General features: G+C 39.4%; 2 protein-coding genes and 1 pseudogene across 2 annotated transcripts in view; 1 reads left to right on the top strand and 2 right to left on the bottom strand.

Moving 5' to 3' along the window:
• Fam120c (family with sequence similarity 120C) overlaps window positions 1-21,635 on the top strand; it is a 198,532-nt gene that overhangs the window by 25,176 nt on the left and 151,721 nt on the right.
• Window positions 750-19,268, bottom strand: Sgpp1 (sphingosine-1-phosphate phosphatase 1). Its single transcript, XM_033760223.1, is given in 6 exon segments — window positions 750-1,060; window positions 1,063-1,273; window positions 1,275-1,427; window positions 1,429-1,526; window positions 1,567-1,705; window positions 19,197-19,268. Coding segments are annotated over 6 exon segments (984 nt in total).
• Window positions 1,874-2,021, bottom strand: LOC117284790 (annotated as a pseudogene).

Raw genomic sequence — 21,635 nt, 5'->3', positions numbered from 1 at the left:
GGGGACCCCGTCCCGCGGGGAATAGGAGATGAGAGCCGCCTCTTATTCGTGGGTCATCAGAGGCCGATCCGATCTTGAATGTCTGTGGAGGAAATCTTTAAGAAGTTAGAGTACACGGCCCAAGTCTGGTTTCTGATCAAAGGCGCTTTATTGGCTCAGCAAAACGATTATATACTGTTATCCCAGGGGGAGGGTTCAGCAAGCTTATTGGACAGCTCAAGCAAATCCTCTACCAATCACATGAGTCATTCAAGCATTTAACCATACAGCAATCAGTATTTTACCAAATGTGGGGAGGGGTAAGTGCACAATCCCTAGGGGCAAGTAGGACGGGGAAAATACCACCTGCTTCCTGCTCCAGATCCGGTGACCCTGTGGTTAGCACAAAGGGCTATTTTTTCTGTAAGATTTCCTGTTTGCCCAGGGGCTAGACCTGCCAAAGGTCACGTATGTAGTCTAGTGGGATTTTTCCACTGAGGCAAAGGCTAAGGTTGAGGGCAGCCATCTTATGCACGCCCAAGCAGTCTCTCACATACCACTCCAATTATTTAAATACAATATGTCCCAAAATTGCATTTTTTGGTTAATTTTTATAAGATAATATAAAGGGAAATATAAAAATCATAATTTTATCAAATTTATTCAATACAAGAATCAAGTGGTTGAAATGACACCTGCCCAAATGACACTCAGGATAGTACATAAATGTACACTACCTAAGTGACACTCAGGGTAAACTGTTAAATGGTTTAAAACAATATTTCCCCATCAAGAGCTTCAGTACCAATAAACAAATATATGTAGGGAACAAAAAATGTAATAGAGAAGCCAATCATTCCATAGGTAATATACTGATACGAATGCTCAACTTCCATGTGCTCTCTTGCTTTTCAAATATCATCACAGTCTTAAAGATTTTACAGGCTAAATGGGTGGTGAACTTTTCATTATATCTTTATTTGTACAAATACCATTCACATGAAGACTCACAATATGGTTTTTCCAAAGAGAGCCAGAAGAATGGGAAGCATAGACAAAGGTAAAATGTGTGCAGAAGGCTAGTAGATCCATTATAAGTAGTGGGAGATCCACATGCAATTCCAGCAGCACCTCCTAGAATCTCAGCTGTGTTGCCTCAGGGTGTACTGCAGGTGTCAAGAGTGAAAGAAAAGATCCCCAAAGCTAAATGAAGCCCAATAATGATCAATGAAGCATAGTTAGGAATTTGGTTAAAGTTGTCAGTCAGGTCCAAAAACACAAGATAGCTAAAATTAAAATGTATATAGGAATCCAGCAATAATGTCCAGAAGAGAGTGCATTCCTGTGTACAACCTACTCAGGCACACTAGAGAACTCCGGAAGGGATTAAGAATTTGTCCATGTATCATAGAATGCTGCTAGCAGCTGTAGGTGAGCAGGACCAGGTTGGGTGATGGGAATGGTGGTGCTGGACATGGTATGGGTGGAGAGCAAGCCATTCTTGGAATTGTAGCAAATCTCCAGCTTGACCACAGGTGGTAAGGCAGCTGCAGCCAGCATGTCACATCTTTCATGAGCATCACCTACGTGATTGCCAGCTAGCAATCATTAGGGGGTCCAGTTTCCAGATCCAAAAAGGGAAGACCAGGATACAGAAGATCTCATTGCCCAGTTAGGTGCCTAGGGAGAACAGGTAGTAGAGTGGCTCATTGTTCAAGTGCTCGGGCTAGTCTCCTCGCCTGTCAGCCTTGAGCCCCACTGGTCTGGGCCTGGCTCAGCAGCTAGCCTATTCCCCATGCTGTCAGGGGTGCCACTGCTGTATCGCGACTTGGCAGGGCGCTCTGGTGCCTCCTTGCTGAGAGTCTCTCACTGGGAACTCCGCAGTGCAGCTGGTGGTGCTTGCACAGAGCACAGACACTGGAAGCAGGCCACCTGTGTGGTTCCTGCAGCCGGCCAGCCGGCCATGTTTGCCAGTATCTTGTTGAGGATTTTTATATCAATGTTCATTACACTTGATCTTAGCCAAAAGGCCGAGAAGCGATAATATATCAATGTTCATTAAAAAGAATGACCTATCATTTTCTTTTTGTTAAGCCCTTTTATGACTTTGGTATCAGAGTAATACTGGCATCCAGGAATGACTTTGACAGTACACCTCTTTCAATTTTATTTAAAAGTTTAAGACATATTGCTGTAAAACTCTCTGAAGTTCTTATAGAATTCAGCCATCAAGCCCTGGGCTTTGCTTTTCTTAGCTGGCAGGTTTTTTTACTACTGCCTCAATTTCATTGAGTTGTTCAGTATTTTTATATCTTCTTGGTTTGGTTTTGGTAATTCATATATGTCTAGAAATCTGTCCTTTTCTTCTAGATTTTCCAAAACATTGGAGTATAGGTTTTCAAAGTAATAAGTTATAATCCTGTGGATTTTGGGACTTTCCATTGTGATTTCACTTCTTTCTTTTCTAATTGTATTTATATTGGTTTTTCTTTCCTTCTCCACAAGTTTAGGTAAGGGATTACCTATTTAGTTTATGCTTTCAAAGAATCAGCTCTTTCATTCCTTCATTCTTTGTATTACTTTTAGAATCAATTTCATTAATTTCTGCTCTGATCTTTATAATTTTCTTCCTTGCACTAGGTTTGGATTAGAATTGTTCTTGTTGTGTCTGAGGATTTAGCTCAGTGGTTTGCTGCCTGCCTCACAAGAATTGTTCTTGTTCTTCGGGCCTTGAAATACATCATTCCATTATTTATTTGGACTGTCTCTTTTTCTGATGATACACCTTTAAACTTCCCTTAGAACTGCTTTCACTGTATCCTGTAGGTTCTAGTATATTGTTATTATGGTTTGTGTTTAGGTGTCCCCCCAAAGCCTCATGCAGATGAGTGGGACTTTCTTTTTCAGAGGTAATTGAATCTGGAATGTGTAATGTTGGGGTTAAGGGTGTATGATTAGTAAACCACTATGTGGGGGTCATTAGTTTGGTACTGCCCTAATCCTGGTAGTTTGAATAAGATAAAAGGGGAAGAAAGATGCCGGTACACCCTCCTTTGTTAATACCTTGTATGTCCTGTGTTGTTTCTGTTCTGCTATGCCTGTTTGTCATCCCTGCCTTGGAGTTGGCTGATTATGGACTGAAATCTCTACGAAGTGTAAACCAGATAAACCCCTTCCCTTTTAACTTTGGGTATCAGGTATTTTGTCTCCGCAATGAGACAAAAGTAACTAACACAATTCTACTGGCATTATCCTTTGATTCTAGGCTGCGTTTATCCTGTGACCCATTGATCAGAGTGTATTTTTTATTCTCCATGTGTTCGCATAATTTCTTTGATTTTTCTTGCCATTGATTTTTAGTTTTATTGCACTCTGATCGGAAAATGTATGTGGGATTATTTTGATTCTTTTCTGCTTAAGCTGTTGTACCAAGCCTGTGAGTACACCAAATACCGGGACACAGATAAGACTGAAAGAAGTTTATTTCACATGTGCAGACTCCACTCTCTAAGAGAAGTGAAGCCCTGTTACAGGATTGTGCATAGATTTTATAGATTTTACAGCCATGACCTCATTCAGGTGGTTACATTTCATTTATAGATATACAAATCATGGTCACAAGACAGTTAACTTTCAACCCAGACATAACAGTTCTTTGCTGTTGGGGAGTTTACCTTGAAGATTGGCCTAGCTATCCTAGCCCATAGGAAGGGGGTGCTCAGGGTCAGGAAAGTAAATGTTAACAATGGTTCTCTCATACAGATACTTTTATGATCATGTGGCTCCAGTCTCATCAGGAGCTCAAGACCTTGACTTATCTCAGGGTTAGACCAAATACCTTATTCAGCAATTAGTGCCTTTGGTGCCTATTAGTTTTGAGCTAAACAAAACAAACTGCTGTTAGAGATAGCAGAAGCCATTCTACATTGTAACATTTTATAGGTTTTTGTTATTTACAAAGGTTCTCCCTATCATTCCTCCCTTTGTTTTGGGGGTATCTCCTTACCCCTTGTTATGTTCATACCAACTTTCATTATTCTACATAATTAGCATCTGATAATGTTGGGCAGCAGCTACTCTCTGATGTATGAGTTTTGATATCCATTTTTCCATGCAGGGACCAAACATGAGGATGAGCAATATAACGATAATTGGTCCTTGAGGGTGCTGACCCAAGCTTTCCATCCCGACAAGTTAAGGCCAAAATTGAATATTGTGTCCTCGGTACCTGATGTTTGATAAGGGGAGGGGTGCACAGCAGTCTCTGGGGTCATTAGCCGGCCAACAAGGAGTCTTTTTAGCTCAGTCAGGTCTCACAAAGCAAGCTTTATGGCCTAGTATGAGCTTTATTTTAGAATACATTCCATATGCTGCTGTGAAGAATGTGTATTCTGTTGTTTGGTTGAATACTCTATGGATATCAGTTAAGTTCACCTCTTGTATTTCTTTGTTGATTTTTTTTTGTCTAGTTGATTCATGATGGGGTGTTCCCCATGATAATTGCGTTGCTCTTTTATGCCAAGTAGTATTTGTCTTATGATGTTATATGTGCTGGTATTTGCTGTATATACAATGATGCTTTGGTTCACCCACGCTTTTATTTGAAATTTGGTTCACATACAGAATTTGACAAAATTTGTTTTTGAGGACTCTGCATTGGGTGACACAACCACAGCCACCTTTTTTGCATGAACATGAATGTAGCCATTTTCCCCAGAATCGTGGCATAAATTAAGTTTGTGAACCAAGGTACCACTGTATATTTACAATTGTTCTCTCTTCCGCTTGAATTGTTCTCTTTTCCAGTATTTAGTGATCATCTCTGTCTCTTCTGAACAGTTTTGGCTTGACATCTACTTTATCTGGAGATAGACTAGCTCCTCCTGCTTGCTTTCTAGCACCTGTTGTATGAAAGCTTGTTTTCTAACCTTTGTGGGTTTTTTTTTTCCCCTGTATTGGGGATCGAATTCAGGACCTTGCAACTTGCAAGGCAGGCGCAGCATCACTGAGCTAAATTCCTGGCCCCTTGATCCTTTGATTTTTAATTTATGGACTTTTTAAATATTAAGTGCATTTCTTATATGCAGTATACTATTGAGTTTTTATTTTTGGTTTATTCTACCTATCCATATTCACTGATTCTTGTCATTGTGGATTTTTTTCCTGGTGCCAATTCTTCTGTTTTCCTCTTTTGCATAATTATTCACCCTTCTTGCTGTGTTCATTCCAGTAGGCCCTTTGGCATTGCTCTCTTCATTATCTTTTCTTAGGATAGTATTATTTTTTGTTGTGCTGGTCTAGTAGCCATGAATTTCTTAAGCTACTCTTTGTTATGGAAGTTCCTAATTTCTTTTATCACTTTTTGTTTGTTTGTTTGTTTAGTTTTGTTCTTTGAGACAGGGTCTTGCTTTATAGTGTAGGCTGGCCTTGAAGTCACTATGTAGCCCTGTCTTGAAACTCCTGGTGATCCTCCTGCTTCAGCCTCCCAAGTGCTGGGATTATAGATGTGTACTAACATGCCCAGTTTCTCCATCACTTTTGAAAGCTAGTTTTACAGGCTATATTATTCTGAGTTGAAAGTTGTTTCCTTTTAGGATCAAAGAACTTTCTCCAAGCTCTCCTGACCTTTGAGGTTTGTGTTAAGTCTTCTGCTGTAATTTTAATAGGTTTACCTTTATAGGTGATTTGTTGTTTTTCTCTGACAGCTTTTAAAATTTTGTTCTTGTGTTGAACTTCTGAGATTTTTGGCTATGATGTATTGTGGAGATCTTTTCTAGTTCTGACTGCTGGATCTATATCCCATGATCCATCACACCATTAGAGCTCTTCTTCGTGGATGGTGTGTATGTTGGACTAGAGGTATAAGGGTACTGTGTTCCTGGCAAGGTCTGTGTTTCCTTTCTGAATCTCCCTGATAAAGAATTTGAATTTAGTGATTTTTTTCTTTCTGTCTGCCTTTCCTTAGTAGCTTTCTTTGTCTCCCTGCTCAGGAATACCTAAATATTTAGGTACATTCTGGGAGCTTTCCTTTTTCATTGCTGCCCCCTACTCTGCCTTGATGGAACTCTAGCAATGCAAAAATAGAATGCTGTTTTTATTGCTGTAGCTGTGTAGTATAACTTGAAATCTGGGATTGTAATGCCTCCTCCTTTGTTCTTAGTGCTCAGTACTGCTCTGGGTAATTGGGATCCTTTCTAGTGCCATATACATTTTAGGAGTATTTTTTCTATTTGTATGAAGAATACTAATGCTATTTTAATTGGAATTGTATTAAATCTGCTTATCATTTTTGGTAGTATGGATATTTTGATGATATTGGTTCTGTCTGCTCAGGAGCACAGGATATCCTTCCAATTTTTTCATGTACTCTTCTGTCTCTTTTGTCAGACTACTACAGCTTTTGTTATGAAGGTCTTTCACTTTCTTGGTTAGGTTAATTCCTAGGTATTTAGATGATTAACAATGAGATATTATTTTAAGGTTTTTACTGAATCTTGTCATTTCATTATTTTTCCAGTGCTGATTCCTTTCATTTACTCTCCCAGTTAGATATATACTTTCTTTTGGGGTCTCTGGTATTGATGGCCTCCCTATCTCTGTCTAGGATCCCCTTAAGTATTTTCTGTAGTACCAGTTTGTGGTCATGAATTTCTTTAAGATTTCTTTGTTATAGAAAGTATTTCTCGAGCTAGGCTTGGTGGCACACACCTTTTCAGGTTACTCCAGCATTTGGGAGGCTGAGGTTGGAGGATTGCCACAAGTTCAAGGCTAGTCTGGGCTACATAGTGAATTCAAGGCCAGCATGAACTACATAGTGAGACTGTCTCCAAAAAAAGGAAAGTATTTCTCTACCAATTTCCTTTCCTTTCTTTTTGTTTTCTTGATACAGGTAGACCAGGCTAGCCCTTGAACTCATGGCTGTCTTCCTGCCTCAGGCTCCCAGGTTCTGGAATCACAAGCATGGACCACCATGCCCCTCTGCCATTTTTTTTTTTTTTTTTGCAGTACCGGTGATCAAACTCAGGACCTTGTGTTTACAAGGCAGGCGTGGTGCCACTGAGCTAAATCCCCAACCCCCTCTGCCAATTTTGAAGGATCACTGACTTTGCAGGATAAAGAAATCTGGGTTGATATTTTTTAGGGCTCAAAAACTTCACTCCTGGCCTTTAAAGTTTATACTGAGAAATCTGCTTTTGTTCTGATTGGCTTGCCTTTATAGGTTACTTGTTTTTTCCCTAACAGCTTTTATTATCCTCATTTTGTGCTTAAATTCTGGAGTTTTGACTATGATGTGTTGTGGAGAGGTTCTTTTCTGACTGGCTGTTTGGGGTTCTGTATGCCTCATTTACTTGACAATTGATTTTTTTCCCTAACTTAATCTTTACTCTTATAACTCTCAAAGTCTTTCTTTGAGTCACGTATCAGTTATTGGTTCTAGTTTCCACAATAACTTTTTGTAATGCATCATTGAGTATATCATCTCCTATATTAACCTTGTCTTCAGAATCTGATACTCTCTCCTCACATTAGCTGTACCTGCTGCCCATACTTTCAATTGAATTTTTCACATCTGGATTTCTGCCTGATTTACTTTCATAATATCACTTTATTAAGATTATCATTTATATATTATAGTGTCTTCTGTAATTCAGCCATCTTATTTTTTGTGTATTCTTTAAGCTGCAGAACATAGTATTAATTACTCATTTATTTAATTAAATCCTCTTTAAGTTCACAAAACATCTTATGAATTTGCTTATTTCTTTCTCCTTTGATCTCTTTAAACATTCTGTACATTTTTTTTATGAGTTTTTTCTTGGACTTCCTCTACTTCACTGCCCATTCAGTCAGCTTTGGGAGACTTAAGGTATTTTCAAGGGATGTGTTGTCTTTTTATGTTTCTGTTTTGTGTGTGTGTGTGTGTGTGTGTGTGTGTGTGTGTGTGTGTGCGCGCGCGCTGAGGGATGAAGATCAGTTAGGGTAGAAAAAGTCTGTCACTACTAAAGAATCTGTGGAGATTCTTTAGCTAGTATATATTTCCCTGTGATGTGACCTTGACTTTGGTTATGTTTTGATATTTCTGTACCTCTTCAATCCACTCATTGTAATAGGGCTAGTTCATTTGTTGCATCATAAGGAGAGAATGACAACTTACATGCTATATGAGCATCTACAAACCAACTAAATGTCAGTCATATAAGGTAAAATTTGTTTTAACAATTTTACTTTGTTTTCACTAACCCAGGAAGACAATAGATTAGTGCCAATGACAAGTAGGCTGGGATATAGAGGATGTGGGAAAGAGTGAGGAAGAAAGAAGAATATTATTTAGAAAGAAAATATAGCAGGGGCCAGGGATTTAGCTCAGTGGTTCGGTGGCCTGCCTTGCAAGCGCAAGGACCTGAGTTCTGTTTTAACAATTTTACTTTGTTTTCACTAACCCAGGAAGACAATAGATTAGTGCCAATGACAAGTAGGCTGGGATATAGAGGATGTGGGAAAGAGTGAGGAAGAAAGAAGAATATTATTTAGAAAGAAAATATAGCAGGGGCCAGGGATTTAGCTCAGTGGTTCGGTGGCCTGCCTTGCAAGCGCAAGGACCTGAGTTCAATCCCTGGCACCAAAATAAATAAATAAATGAAAATACAGCATAAGAATATAGGAAAGAAGAATTTGGTGATATCATTTTTATATCTAAAATGAAGGAGTTTGAGAGGTTATCTGTAGGGGGGAAAGGAAAAAGAGATAGGGAAGGACAACTGGAGATTGGGGGAAACTGCAGGAGGTTGGAACTAATTAATAATCTACTAGAAGGCTTATGCTTCAATCTGTACACAATTTTTGGTGGAGCTTAACCTAATTTGACCATTAAAGATTCTATTCAAACATAGGCACTAATTTTTATTCTCCATTTCACATGTATAAGCACCTCACATATTTCAGATGAAAGGAAAGATATGAAGAAGAAAAAATGATTAAAATAAAATACAAAGGCATAAAAGTATAGATTCCTTTCCAGGCATGCTGTGGAGCCTGCTTCTCCTTCCCTCTGCAGGCAGACTATGTTAGTTTTCCACAGAGCCGCCTCTGGGCATGGGTATCCAGATATTTTTGTCTCTGTCCTATGATCAGAAACCTCTAATTGTGTCGGATAGGAGGAGGGTAGATCAGGACTGATCAAGTACTCCATCCTCCACTTATTTCTGGGAGGACTTCAATTCCTGTCTCTTCCCTTCTGTAGCAATTCCTGCAATTGTTTATGTCTAGTCTGGTTCCTCCATGTAACTCTTGGGGAGCATGCTGCACAGTGCCACTTCCACTGGCTTCACCCACTTATTCCAAGTTCTCTGTCGGTGTAAATTCAGTGGCACCTAGTGCTTGGCGGTGGAGGGCCCCTCTGTATGGACCATGATAGTATGTAGGAGCCCATGCAGGCTCGTTGCTCAGCAGTTTTTAGGGGCATTTGCAGTGGATCCTGATGAGCACCTAGCCCTGTGACATTTGTAGGGCCACATGGCTGGCAGGATGCCACATGGGCACAGAGTTTGGCAGCATTTGGGGTGGTGGTGGGAGTAGTGGCACTATTCCATGTGTCTTCTCCACCACAGAATCACATTAATCACAACTGCTGCTTGCCCCAGCCTGCTGCATGCCCCACCCTATTTCCAGGTTGCTATCTTGAACCAAGTCCTTGCTTCTTTCTATCCCTGGGGCTCAAGGGTCCTAACTCAGTCACTACCCTCTGATTTATTTTTCTGGCTAGAGCCTTTCTTAGTGCCCTAATCTGAGGGTCTCCCTCCTGCAAATATCTTGGTCACTATGTTCTATCTCCCAGTGGGAAGAGAGTTGGGACATGTGGGCCCTGGGCAGGGAATGCTTGGCTGAACACATACTGTAACTGCCACAACCAAAATAAATAAATAAATGAAAATACAGCATAAGAATATAGGAAAGAAGAATTTGGTGATATCATTTTTATATCTAAAATGAAGGAGTTTGAGAGGTTATCTGTAGGGGGGAAAGGAAAAAGAGATAGGGAAGGACAACTGGAGATTGGGGGAAACTGCAGGAGGTTGGAACTAATTAATAATCTACTAGAAGGCTTATGCTTCAATCTGTACACAATTTTTGGTGGAGCTTAACCTAATTTGACCATTAAAGATTCTATTCAAACATAGGCACTAATTTTTATTCTCCATTTCACATGTATAAGCACCTCACATATTTCAGATGAAAGGAAAGATATGAAGAAGAAAAAATGATTAAAATAAAATACAAAGGCATAAAAGTATAGATTCCTTTCCAGGCATGCTGTGGAGCCTGCTTCTCCTTCCCTCTGCAGGCAGACTATGTTAGTTTTCCACAGAGCCGCCTCTGGGCATGGGTATCCAGATATTTTTGTCTCTGTCCTATGATCAGAAACCTCTAATTGTGTCGGATAGGAGGAGGGTAGATCAGGACTGATCAAGTACTCCATCCTCCACTTATTTCTGGGAGGACTTCAATTCCTGTCTCTTCCCTTCTGTAGCAATTCCTGCAATTGTTTATGTCTAGTCTGGTTCCTCCATGTAACTCTTGGGGAGCATGCTGCACAGTGCCACTTCCACTGGCTTCACCCACTTATTCCAAGTTCTCTGTCGGTGTAAATTCAGTGGCACCTAGTGCTTGGCGGTGGAGGGCCCCTCTGTATGGACCATGATAGTATGTAGGAGCCCATGCAGGCTCGTTGCTCAGCAGTTTTTAGGGGCATTTGCAGTGGATCCTGATGAGCACCTAGCCCTGTGACATTTGTAGGGCCACATGGCTGGCAGGATGCCACATGGGCACAGAGTTTGGCAGCATTTGGGGTGGTGGTGGGAGTAGTGGCACTATTCCATGTGTCTTCTCCACCACAGAATCACATTAATCACAACTGCTGCTTGCCCCAGCCTGCTGCATGCCCCACCCTATTTCCAGGTTGCTATCTTGAACCAAGTCCTTGCTTCTTTCTATCCCTGGGGCTCAAGGGTCCTAACTCAGTCACTACCCTCTGATTTATTTTTCTGGCTAGAGCCTTTCTTAGTGCCCTAATCTGAGGGTCTCCCTCCTGCAAATATCTTGGTCACTATGTTCTATCTCCCAGTGGGAAGAGAGTTGGGACATGTGGGCCCTGGGCAGGGAATGCTTGGCTGAACACATACTGTAACTGCCACACAGCCACCTGTTGTTTTAATACACTTCTTCCCTCAGGAGGTTACTTTCCCATATATTCACCAGAGCTGAGCTGTAAGGAACTCCAGAATTGAGACGTGATCCCACTTTTTTCTCTAAAACTGTGCGTGGGTTTTTTGTTGGCTCCTCTTCTTTAATACCTACAGATCCATCCTCGAGCATCCTGTGAGTGCTGCTGGCTCTAATCCACCATGATGGATCTCCTAAATGATTTAATTAATATATGTAAAGTGCTAGGACATTTTATGGCACATAGTAAATACCATATGTCTTAGTTACTTTTCTTGTTGCTGAGATAAAATACCCAACACCCAAAGTTAAAGGAGGAAAGGTTTATTTAGCTTAGTTTGTAGAGGTTTCAGTCCATAATTGGCCTACTCTACAGCAAGATAGCATCACAGAGGAGAAATAGTTCATGGGAGACAGAAGGTAGCAAAGCAACAAGGGACTTTAACAGTGTCTTTCTGCCTCTTTTATCCAGACTACTTAGAGTAGGTAGCCTTCACACCCTTAATCCTAGTGCCCTTGAGCCTAGCATTGCACCATGAATCAATTCCAGTGTCACATATTCTAGATCCAGCCAACTCTGAAAAAGCCCCACCTGTGACCACATGAGGCTTTGGGGGACATCTAAACACAAGCCATAACACCATATAAATAGTAGCCACTATTACTTTAACCAAAAAATATATTTTTTGGTACTAGAGATTGAACCCAGGGCCTTCACATTAAGCTACTTCTCTAGCCCTTTTTATTTTTCTGTTTTGAGACAGTCTTGCTAAGTTGCGTAGGATGATCTCAAACTTCTAATCCCCCTGCTTCAGCCTGCCAAAGTGGTGAGCTGACTAAAATATCTTGTGAGCCAGCCAAAATACCTTGTGTCCCAAATAGGTTGGACATTGATCATCTTAATTGCATGCTTTAAGCTTAGCATGGCATGATATTCAGGGTTCTTCATGATCTGTCCATCATTTTTTAGCTTCACTTCACTTCATTTTTCTTAGCAGGATGCTAAGAAATGCTTTTCAGTTCAGTTAACATTTTTAAGTACCTAGTCTGTGCCAAACCTGCTGTGCTGAGTACTATGAAACATTAGAATTCATTCAACCAATGTATTAGGCTGCTACTATGTGATAGGTAGAGTTCAAGATTGTTAGGGTGCATCATGGAATGAAACAGATTTCTGACCTTATATGAAGCTTCTATTCTGATGGGAAAGATAGTAAACAAGAAAGACAGTGTGTCGTATTTCAGGTGGTATAATAACCTCTGTGGAGAATTAAGTAGGGAAGTAAGATAGTGTTGAGGTCAGGGCTACAAAATATGTTACTCTACTCCTCCAGTAGCTCATATTCTTAGTAGAGGAGACAAAAAAAATGTAGTATAAGGTCCTAGGATATTTTTTTTTTCTGGCCCTAGTCATAGGCTCAGGGATAGAACCAGTAGAAGTGGCAGAACCAGGATTTTCATAGCAAATACCCAAACCCTTGCCCTCTCATTTGTACCACATAAGAAATTACAAAGGTTGTAGCAAAGTTGGCAAACTGGCAGCCCACAGGTCATATATGGTGCGCACACATTTTTTTCATGAATTTTTTGACAACTTCAAAAATGTGGGACTTTCCAACTATTAAAATACCAGATCCTCTGGCAACACTGGCTGTCTCCTTTGGATTAGCCATAGGTCTTCATTTATTGGTCTCTCTACCACTCCATGGTGTCTTACTGACACAGTGACCCAGTGGCATTTGGGATTCATAATAGACATCTTCTATACTCCTAATGATTTCCCCTCCTGGCATGTACACCTTTGTGTAATCCCCTTCCCACCCCCTTCTAGCACGTGGGCTGGACCTTATTGTGACTTTATTTCTAAAGAGCAGATTATAATGAAAGCAATTAGATTAAAAAACTATGACTTCCATCTTGTTTGTGCTCTCTCCCTCCTTCCGTCCCTCCCTTCCTTTCCCTCCCTTTTTCCTTCCCTCACTCCCTACTCCCCTCCATTCTCCCTCACCCCACTTCTTTTCTCTCTCCTGGCTGATCACTCTGATGAAGCAGGCTCCCATGTTGTGAGCTGCTCTAATGGAAAGGCCCACATGACAAGAAACTGAGGTCTGCCTCCAACCAACAGCCAGGGAAGAATCGAGGCACTCAGTCCAGTAATCCACAGAGAACTGAATCCTGCCAACAGCCATGTGAGTGCTTAGAAGTAGACTCATCCCCAGTCAAACCTTGAGATGACTGCAGCTATGGCTGACAACTTTATTGCAGTGTGTGAGAGAACCTGAGCCTCATAAAACCGTGGGTAAGGCTCATCAGGTTTTGTCTTATTTTATCTATGTGTGGTCAAACCTAGGATCTTGTGGATGCTAGGCAAGGACTGTATCACTGAGCTACTATCCCGGCCCTCATCCCTCTGCTTTTAATAAGACTTCTAGCACATTTTCATTTCTGCCACACTTGAGAATCATTGCAGGTTGTTATAACTTAGGTACTAAGAATTTTGATGTAACCTAATTTTGTGGCTTGAAGCCTGTCACTGGTACATCCAGAAATATGTGGATTTTGTGTGTTGATATAAGTCTTCATTTTTTTTTCCTATTCTGGAGGTGGAACCCAGGACCTTGTGCATGCTAGGCAAGTGCTCTGCCCCTGAATTATACCTTCAGCCAAGTCCTAGAATTTTTAATATTGGCTGGTGAAAATAAGTAAATACTGTATGGCTATAGATAGTGCTTATATAGTAGAGTCACTGTTGGACTTAAGAAACTTCTATCTGAAGCTTTCTTTCCAAGGACTTAAACTTACAGCTGTCATATCATTCCTCAGGATTCATTTTGAAGAAATTCATTTTGAAAAAATTCAAAATGAATCAGGTTAGGAACTAGTGATTAACGTTGTGATTTAAACCAGAGTCGAATACTTTGCTTAGTGAATTATTAGGTTCATGTTTTGGAAATCTGCCCTGTTGTTTTATTGAAGTGTCGATGGGCTTAGGTGAGGCACAGTACTCAAGGTACTGGAAAAGATGACTTGTTTGGCATCTAGAGAACATTCAGCATCCTTCTGAAGATTAAAATAAGATATCTGCCTTCTTTACTTGACTTTACAACTCATTTAGATGCTTTCAATATAAGCAGGTTGTTGAAAAATACCTTCCCAAGTGTGTGGTGGTATTTGTCCATTGATGACAAATGTATGCTTTTGCAAAACTCATTTGGCAAGAAATAAACTGGCTGACTTCTTTGCTGAATTGGTTTCCAAGAAATGAAAGTAATGGCCTGAATTATATTCCCACAATTGTGGAGTTGCCTTGAATTCTAGAAAAGGCTCTCTGACGTGTTTTAGGGAAACAAATGCATTTTTTGCAGTTAGCCTTTCTCAATTAATGTTCATGGTGTGAAAGAAGAATTGCAGTGGCAATATTGAATTACTTTGCTCTGGTACTAAAAATAGAGCATGATGTTATTGAAATACCAGAATTCTATAAATATTTTAAGAGTAGTTCCTTTAAATATAAAAACACTATGTAAAGTGTTTGTATTTGGAGGTGTCTACATTTATTTATTTGGCATTTCATTTTGAAGGGATGCTGTTGTAAAATGTATTTCCCTAACTTCTCTCTCAGTGAGTTTATTGTTTGTGTACAGGAAAGCTATTGATTTTTGATTGTTGACTTTGCATCCAGCTATACAATTGAATTTGGTTATTAAATCTAGAAGTCTTTTGGTAAAGTTTTTGGGGTATTCTACATAGAGTATCATGTCATCTGCAAATAATGATAATTTGACTTCTTTTCCAGTCCTATTCCTTTATTTCATTCTCTTATCTCATTGCTCTGGCTAATGTTTTCAGAACTATGTTGAATAAGAGTGGTAGCACTGGACATCTTTTTTGTGGGGGGGTATAATATTTATTGCTTTATAGGGACTCTCATAAGAGTTTGTAAAAAGAGCCTTCCTATACCATGGGTTTTTGCTGGAACTGTTCTCATTGTGTCAGGGGGAAAGTTCTTCACCCACTCCTGAGAAATTACACTACTCTAGCTTTATTTTTTTATTGTCTGCTTTTGTAAAAAAATTAAAATCTGATGGTTAACAGGCCATCTGTTCTTAAGCATATCCACCCAGTCTACTTGGAGAGACAGATAAGGGCTGTAAGTCCACATTCCTGTGTGTGGCCTAGGATTAGAAATGGAACCCATTGATTTTCTTGACTAGGGTTTTGAAGAAGATCCCTTTTTCTGGTCAGCCAGGTGAAAAACATGCATAGTGCTTTCAGTGAGCTGATTAGATTGCCTCTTTAGCAAGGAGTATTGGGGTGTGGTGGGGCCATAAGTCAACCAGTAACCAGTACTCTGGCCACAGGTGGTATCTGGTTAAGAAGCTACTTATTCCATCTCCAAATTCTTTGCGGGAATTCAAGTTTCAAAATGGCACACCAAATCGTAGACAGTAGGCATCATTAAGGCAAAGGTTTCATCAAGTCCATGCTCAGAGCTCTGATCCCACCATCCCCTCCCCTCACCCTTCAGGATTGTCTAGTTCTGTGTACTGCTCCTCAATGAGATCGAACATCTTTTTAAAATTAAATTTTATTTTATCCCATTCCCCGCTCAAGCCCCCTCCACTCCCTATGTACAAAAGCTTTGTTTCCATTTTCCCTTCTATTTCACTTTTTTCTTGTTCTTTCCTTTCTCCTTGCCTCCTCCCTTGTTCCCCTTCATACTTGAACACTTTCTTCCCATTTTCCAACATCTATTATACATTTCAGACCATATTTTCACTTTCAGTTTCTCACACCAGAGAAATAATGTGGTATTTAAACGTGTGTCTTATTTATTTCACTTAAGAGTATGGTCTCAAAGGGCTGCGGATTTAGCTTTGTAGTGCCACCAGCTGCCTTGAAATCACAAGGTCATGAGTTCAATCCCCAGTACATAAAAAAGTACTAATAAAATCTAATTTTAAAAACTATGGTCTCAAAGTTTAGCTGTAAAATCCATTTAGCTGTAAATGTCGGAAGCTCATTTTTTATGGCAGAGTAGTACTCCATTGTATAAAAAAGTCACATCTTCTTTATCCACTTGTCAGTTGATGGGCATTTGGGCTATTTCCAAGATTTAGCTATTACAGACTGTGCTGCTGTAAACATGGGTGTGCATATATCGCTGTGTTATAATGCTTTTTCTTCTTTCAGGAAGATACCAAGGAATATAGCTGAGTAAAATGGAACCTCTAGTTTTAGTGTTTTGAGAAATCTCCACACTGATTTCCACTCAGTGGAAATGGTTGCCCCAGCCTACACTCCCCCTCAACAGTGAAGCAGGTTTCCTTTTCCCTCATACCCCTTTCAGCATTTGTTATTGGTTGATTTCTTGATAGAATCCATTCTTTCTAGAGTGAGATAGAATCTCAGCATTGTTTCAATTTGCATTTGATGATGAACATTTTTTTCATATATTCATTTGCCATTTGTACTTCTTCATCTGAGAAGTGTGTTTTCATTGCAGATGCCCACTTTTGCACTGGTCTTTAAATTTGGGGGATCTGATTTTTTTTGAGTTCTTTATACATTCTAGATAATAATCCTTTATCTGAATATCTGGTAAAAATTTTGCCTCGGTCTGTTGGTGGTTTCTCTTGCTATACAAAAGCTTTTTAATATGATCATCTCCCGAGTGCTGGGATTACAGGCGTGCACCACCACACCACCACATCCAGTTTAAGATCAGTCGTAATGTTTTCCAGTTGCCTTTATTTGAGAAACAACATACTTGATGGAAAAAGCATTATTTTCAAGTTAGTCCTCACAGGATTCTATTCCAAGTTCTGCCATATTGCTAGCTGTGTTTTGGGCCAAGTTATTAAAATTTTTCAGCCATCAGTGTTCTATGTTTAGAAAGATGAAAGGAATATAATACTCATTTCACAAGGCTTCAAGGATCAATAAGACACGTAAATCTCCTAGTCTACTTGTCATCTTGAAATACTGTATCAATCACTACATTGTCAGCCCCACAAGAACAGGGATTCATATTCTCTCACTCTTTCTCTCATACAATGAGGATTACTTACATCTCTGGCTCTTTTTATTTTGAGACAGGGTCTAAGTCACTAAATTATATACTTAGGTAGGCTAGCACTTGTAATATTCCTGCCTCAGCCTCCCAGAGTGCTGGGATCATAGGTGTGTACCACCACACCCAGTGGAATTTTGTCTGTCTCACTGCTACATCTCCATACCTAGATTGGTGCCTGGTGTAATAAATACTGGTTGAAAATTGAACCTGGGGCTATAGGTATAGCTCAGTGGTAGACTTCTTGCCTAGCATGTGAAGGTCCTGGGTTCAGTCCCCAGAACAGTAAATTCCAATTTATAAGCATGCAAGTTGTGAACTTTCACAGGTATGAATGGACCTCACATTATAAATATTCATAGATGCAAACAAATGGCAGAAGTAGCTGTGTAGTTGTACTGTGCCACCATTTTAAGGTAACTGTAAATGTAAAAATAATTTACAGTACTTTGTGTGTTTTTTATGCTTTACATTGTATATTTGTGGCAAAGATGTATAAGACTCACTGTGTCCTACTTAGGAATGAATCCAGTTTACAAATATTCCTGCACGATGGCACTTGCTTATAAGTCAGGAACTTACCGTATCTCAAAAACAAAAAATCCAGTCTTCTTGAAATAAATATCCTAGTGATTAGTATTCCTTGTTTCTAATAGTAAATGTTCTTAAAAAAACTCTTTAAGTCAAAATATAGAATATATAAAATGGAGACGAGCACAGGTTGAAGAGGAAGTAGGGACACAGATCCTCAAGTTATTTAGTCCAGTCTCCTCCTGGGGAAGTCCTGTTTTAAAATCCACTGCTTTAAACTACTTTATGATATAAATGAGACATAAATTTTTCGTAGAGAGCTGTTTCCCTGAGTTTTATAAATAGGTGACATGCCAGGCATGGTGGTACATACCCGTAATCCCAGCATTTAAAGAGGCGGAGACAGGATCTTTGTGAATTCGAGACCAACCTGGGGTACATAGTGAGTGCGAGGCCAGCCTGAACCAAGTAGCAAGACCCTGTCTCAAAACAACAGACAAAAACAAGGGAAAAGAAAAAAATGTGAGATAATGAAAAGATGGAAATAAAGTGTATGTAGATGGGGAGGGGAGGAGGGGTGAAGGGAGGGCAGGGACAAGGGGAAAAAATGAGAACCAAGACCTGTCATGTGGAGGTACAAGATCCCAACAATGAATGTAACTGTACTGTATCCCTAAAATGTACCAATAAACTCAATTAAAGCTGGAAAAAAAATAAATAGATGACACTTCCTCTAAAAAACATTACACTACTGACTGGTTAGATGCCTTTCATCTGCTCCCATGGCACCCTTTGCTTATAACATGCATTTTGTGTCTTACTTTATGCTTTCTGCATTCTGGCACACAGTTGGCCTTTAATTCATATTCATTCAACTGAACGGTGGACCAGCACTTCAGAGCTATATAGGTAATTGTTCAGAATCTCATATCTCAATTTTTACAGGGTCTCTCAATGTAGTGTAAGCTGGCCTGGAACTCACAGGGATCCTCCTGCCTCAGCCTTCTGAGTTCTAGGATTACAAGCTTGTGCTGACAAACCCAATACGTCTCTCACTAAGACTCAGATGTGCTGCTTTTCTAATTAGTTGATATGTTATGATGTAATCTCCCATAAATCATCTTACCCTTTTAGAAAATTTTAAGGTTAACAGCTAAACTGGATCAGTTTGGGCCAGACACTGGAAGACTGCATGTGTGCAGGTGGCAGCAGTTATCATAAATGTGTAAATTGATCAATGGTGCTTCCTACTCTGAGGGTCATTGTACCTAGAAACCATATTCTCTTTGCCCTGATCAATATTTAATGGCCACATTCCCCTCTAGATTCTATTTTGCTAGGAATAAATGGTCATGCTGCATGAGCTGACTAGAGAACTGCTTCTTAAACTTACCTCATCCTGAGAATCGTGGGGTTTCTGTTTAAAATAATTTTCCAGACTGACCCTCAAGACCCCCTGAACCATTCTTTTTAGGAAAGAGACCTAAAACAGCAGTTACCTCTAGGGAACGAGGACAAAAGGACACTGTATAGTTTTCACTGTACACTTTTCTATGTTGTTTGATTTTTTTCACCCTTTATATATTCTGCTTTTATTCAGTTATAATTTATCTTTTTTGTGGGGGTGGAGTGTTTCACATTGAACTCAAGTCCTCACACATACTGGGCATGTACTCTACCACTGAGCTATATCCCTAGCCCCTTTCTTTTGGATAAGTATTATAATTCATTGTACAAATAAATATTCAAAAGGTACAAAAGAATGTATGGCTAAAAATAATCTTTCCACCCTTGTACCTAGCCACTAAATTCCCCTTCCTGGAGGTGATCAATATTATCAATCTGTTGTACTTATATACAGATATATACTGATATCTCTTTCAGATATACTGTGCATATAAAAGCAAATACAGGGCTGTGTGTGTAGCCCAGTGGTAAAGCACACACTTAACATATGGAAGGCCTTGGATTCACTCTCCAGCATCACACACATACACACAGAGCAAATACAAATATCTATTCATATAAATATCTGTTGTATATATGTATATTACATACACAAAAATATGTACCTTTTAAAAATTCAAAGTGTTCTGTACATAATATTTTGTACTTTTGTTCATTTTTTTTTATTCTGGGGATTGAACCGAGAGCATTGCATTCTAAATATGTATTCTACCACTGGCCTGGAACTCACACAGATCCTTCTGCCTCGGCCTCCAGAATGCTAGGATTACAGGTGTTTGCCACCACGCCCAGCCCAGATTTTCTCTTATACAGTCCTGTGTTGCTTAGTGACAACAGCCCCTTGTGGCTGTTTTTAAAATATAGCTTAGTAAGTTTTCTACATGTATACATAGAGTTTTGTCATTATCTTTTCCATACTACTGTACTGTACATATATAATTTACTTAACTAGTCCCTTATTGATGTACAGAGAATTAGGTCGTTTTAGTTATGAGCTGTTGCAAATGGTGTTGCAGTGAATATTTTGCATACAGTACTTGCAAAGCAATTGCTCACACTTTAAGCACTTGCATTGTTGTTACAAATGCTTTACATATATAAAAGATAAATCCCTGAAAGCACAGTTGTTGAGTTAAAACACATGTATGTTTGTAATTTTGAAAGATCTTACAAGGTTGTTTTCCCTAGAGATTCTATCATTTATACTCCTACCAGCAATATTTGTTAGTGTCTATTTCTTTCATCAATATGTTTTCTCATCTTCTACCTGAACTAACATGTTTCAGTATTGTTTTAATTTTCACTTCTCATGGTTGGGTTTGATCATATTTTTATATGCTTAAGATCTATTTGTGTTTGGGCTGGGAATTTAGCTCAGTGGCTCGGTGCCTCCTTCACATGGTACTGAGGTCCAGAGTTCAATCCACAGTACTGAAAAAAAAAAGAAAAATCTATTTGTGTTTTCTTTCTTGTGAAATATTATCTTGAATTGTTAGGGTTTTCTTACCCCTTCTTTTCTATTAAGGAAATTGGCCCTCTGCCCTTGACTCTCAAAATTTTTTCAGTTTGTCATTTGTCTTTTTTTTTTTTCATCTTTTTTTGTCATTTGTCTTTTTAAATTTACTTAAACTTCCTTTTCACAAGCAGAATTGTTTGGTTTTTTTTAATGCATTCTTGGTGTGGAAATGTTTGACTATTATCTACTTAAGAGAACTGATCTTTTTCTTTTGTGTCACACATTTTCTCCTTTGTTTTGTTTTGTTTTATGAGACAGGGTCTCACTGTGTAGTGCAGGCTGGCCTGGAACTCACACAGATCCTTCTGCCTCGGCCTCCAGAATGCTAGGATTACAGGTGTTTGCCACCATGCCCAGCCCAGATTTTCTCTTATACAGTCCTGTGTTGCTTAGTGACAAGAAAATATTCTGTGAACTGTCATTAAGTGATTTTGTTATGTGAACATCATAGAAGATACTTACAGGCACGCTGGGTCTGAGTCTTCTCCAATTTAACCACCCTGCTGTAGCAGGCTCGCTGACTCTCATTGCAGAAAATGAATTTTGAGGATGCACCAGAGACACAAGTAGGGTTTGTTGGGCAAAGACAGAGAGTACAGGACACACTCAAAAAGTAGTGTGGGTATGTAGTTTGGAACTGAATACATTTGTGCTTTTCTTGAGGGGATGAAGAGCTATGGAAAAAAGTGCTCAAATTTCTTCCCTCTCAGAAGGGAGCCAGTCTATTTGCAGGCATTTTTTTTCTTTTTATTGAGTTTATTGGTACAATCTAGGTGTACAGTACAGTTACATTCATTATTGGGATCCTGTACCTTTATATGACAGGTCTTGATTCTCATTTTTCCCCTT

Source organism: Fukomys damarensis, unplaced genomic scaffold (assembly GCF_012274545.1).
Source record: "Fukomys damarensis isolate Sample0158 unplaced genomic scaffold, DMR_v1.0_HiC HiC_scaffold_39, whole genome shotgun sequence".
Classification (NCBI taxonomy): domain Eukaryota; kingdom Metazoa; phylum Chordata; class Mammalia; order Rodentia; family Bathyergidae; genus Fukomys; species Fukomys damarensis.
Note: the sequence above shows the minus strand (reverse complement) of the source record. Positions and strands in the feature narration are given on the sequence as shown.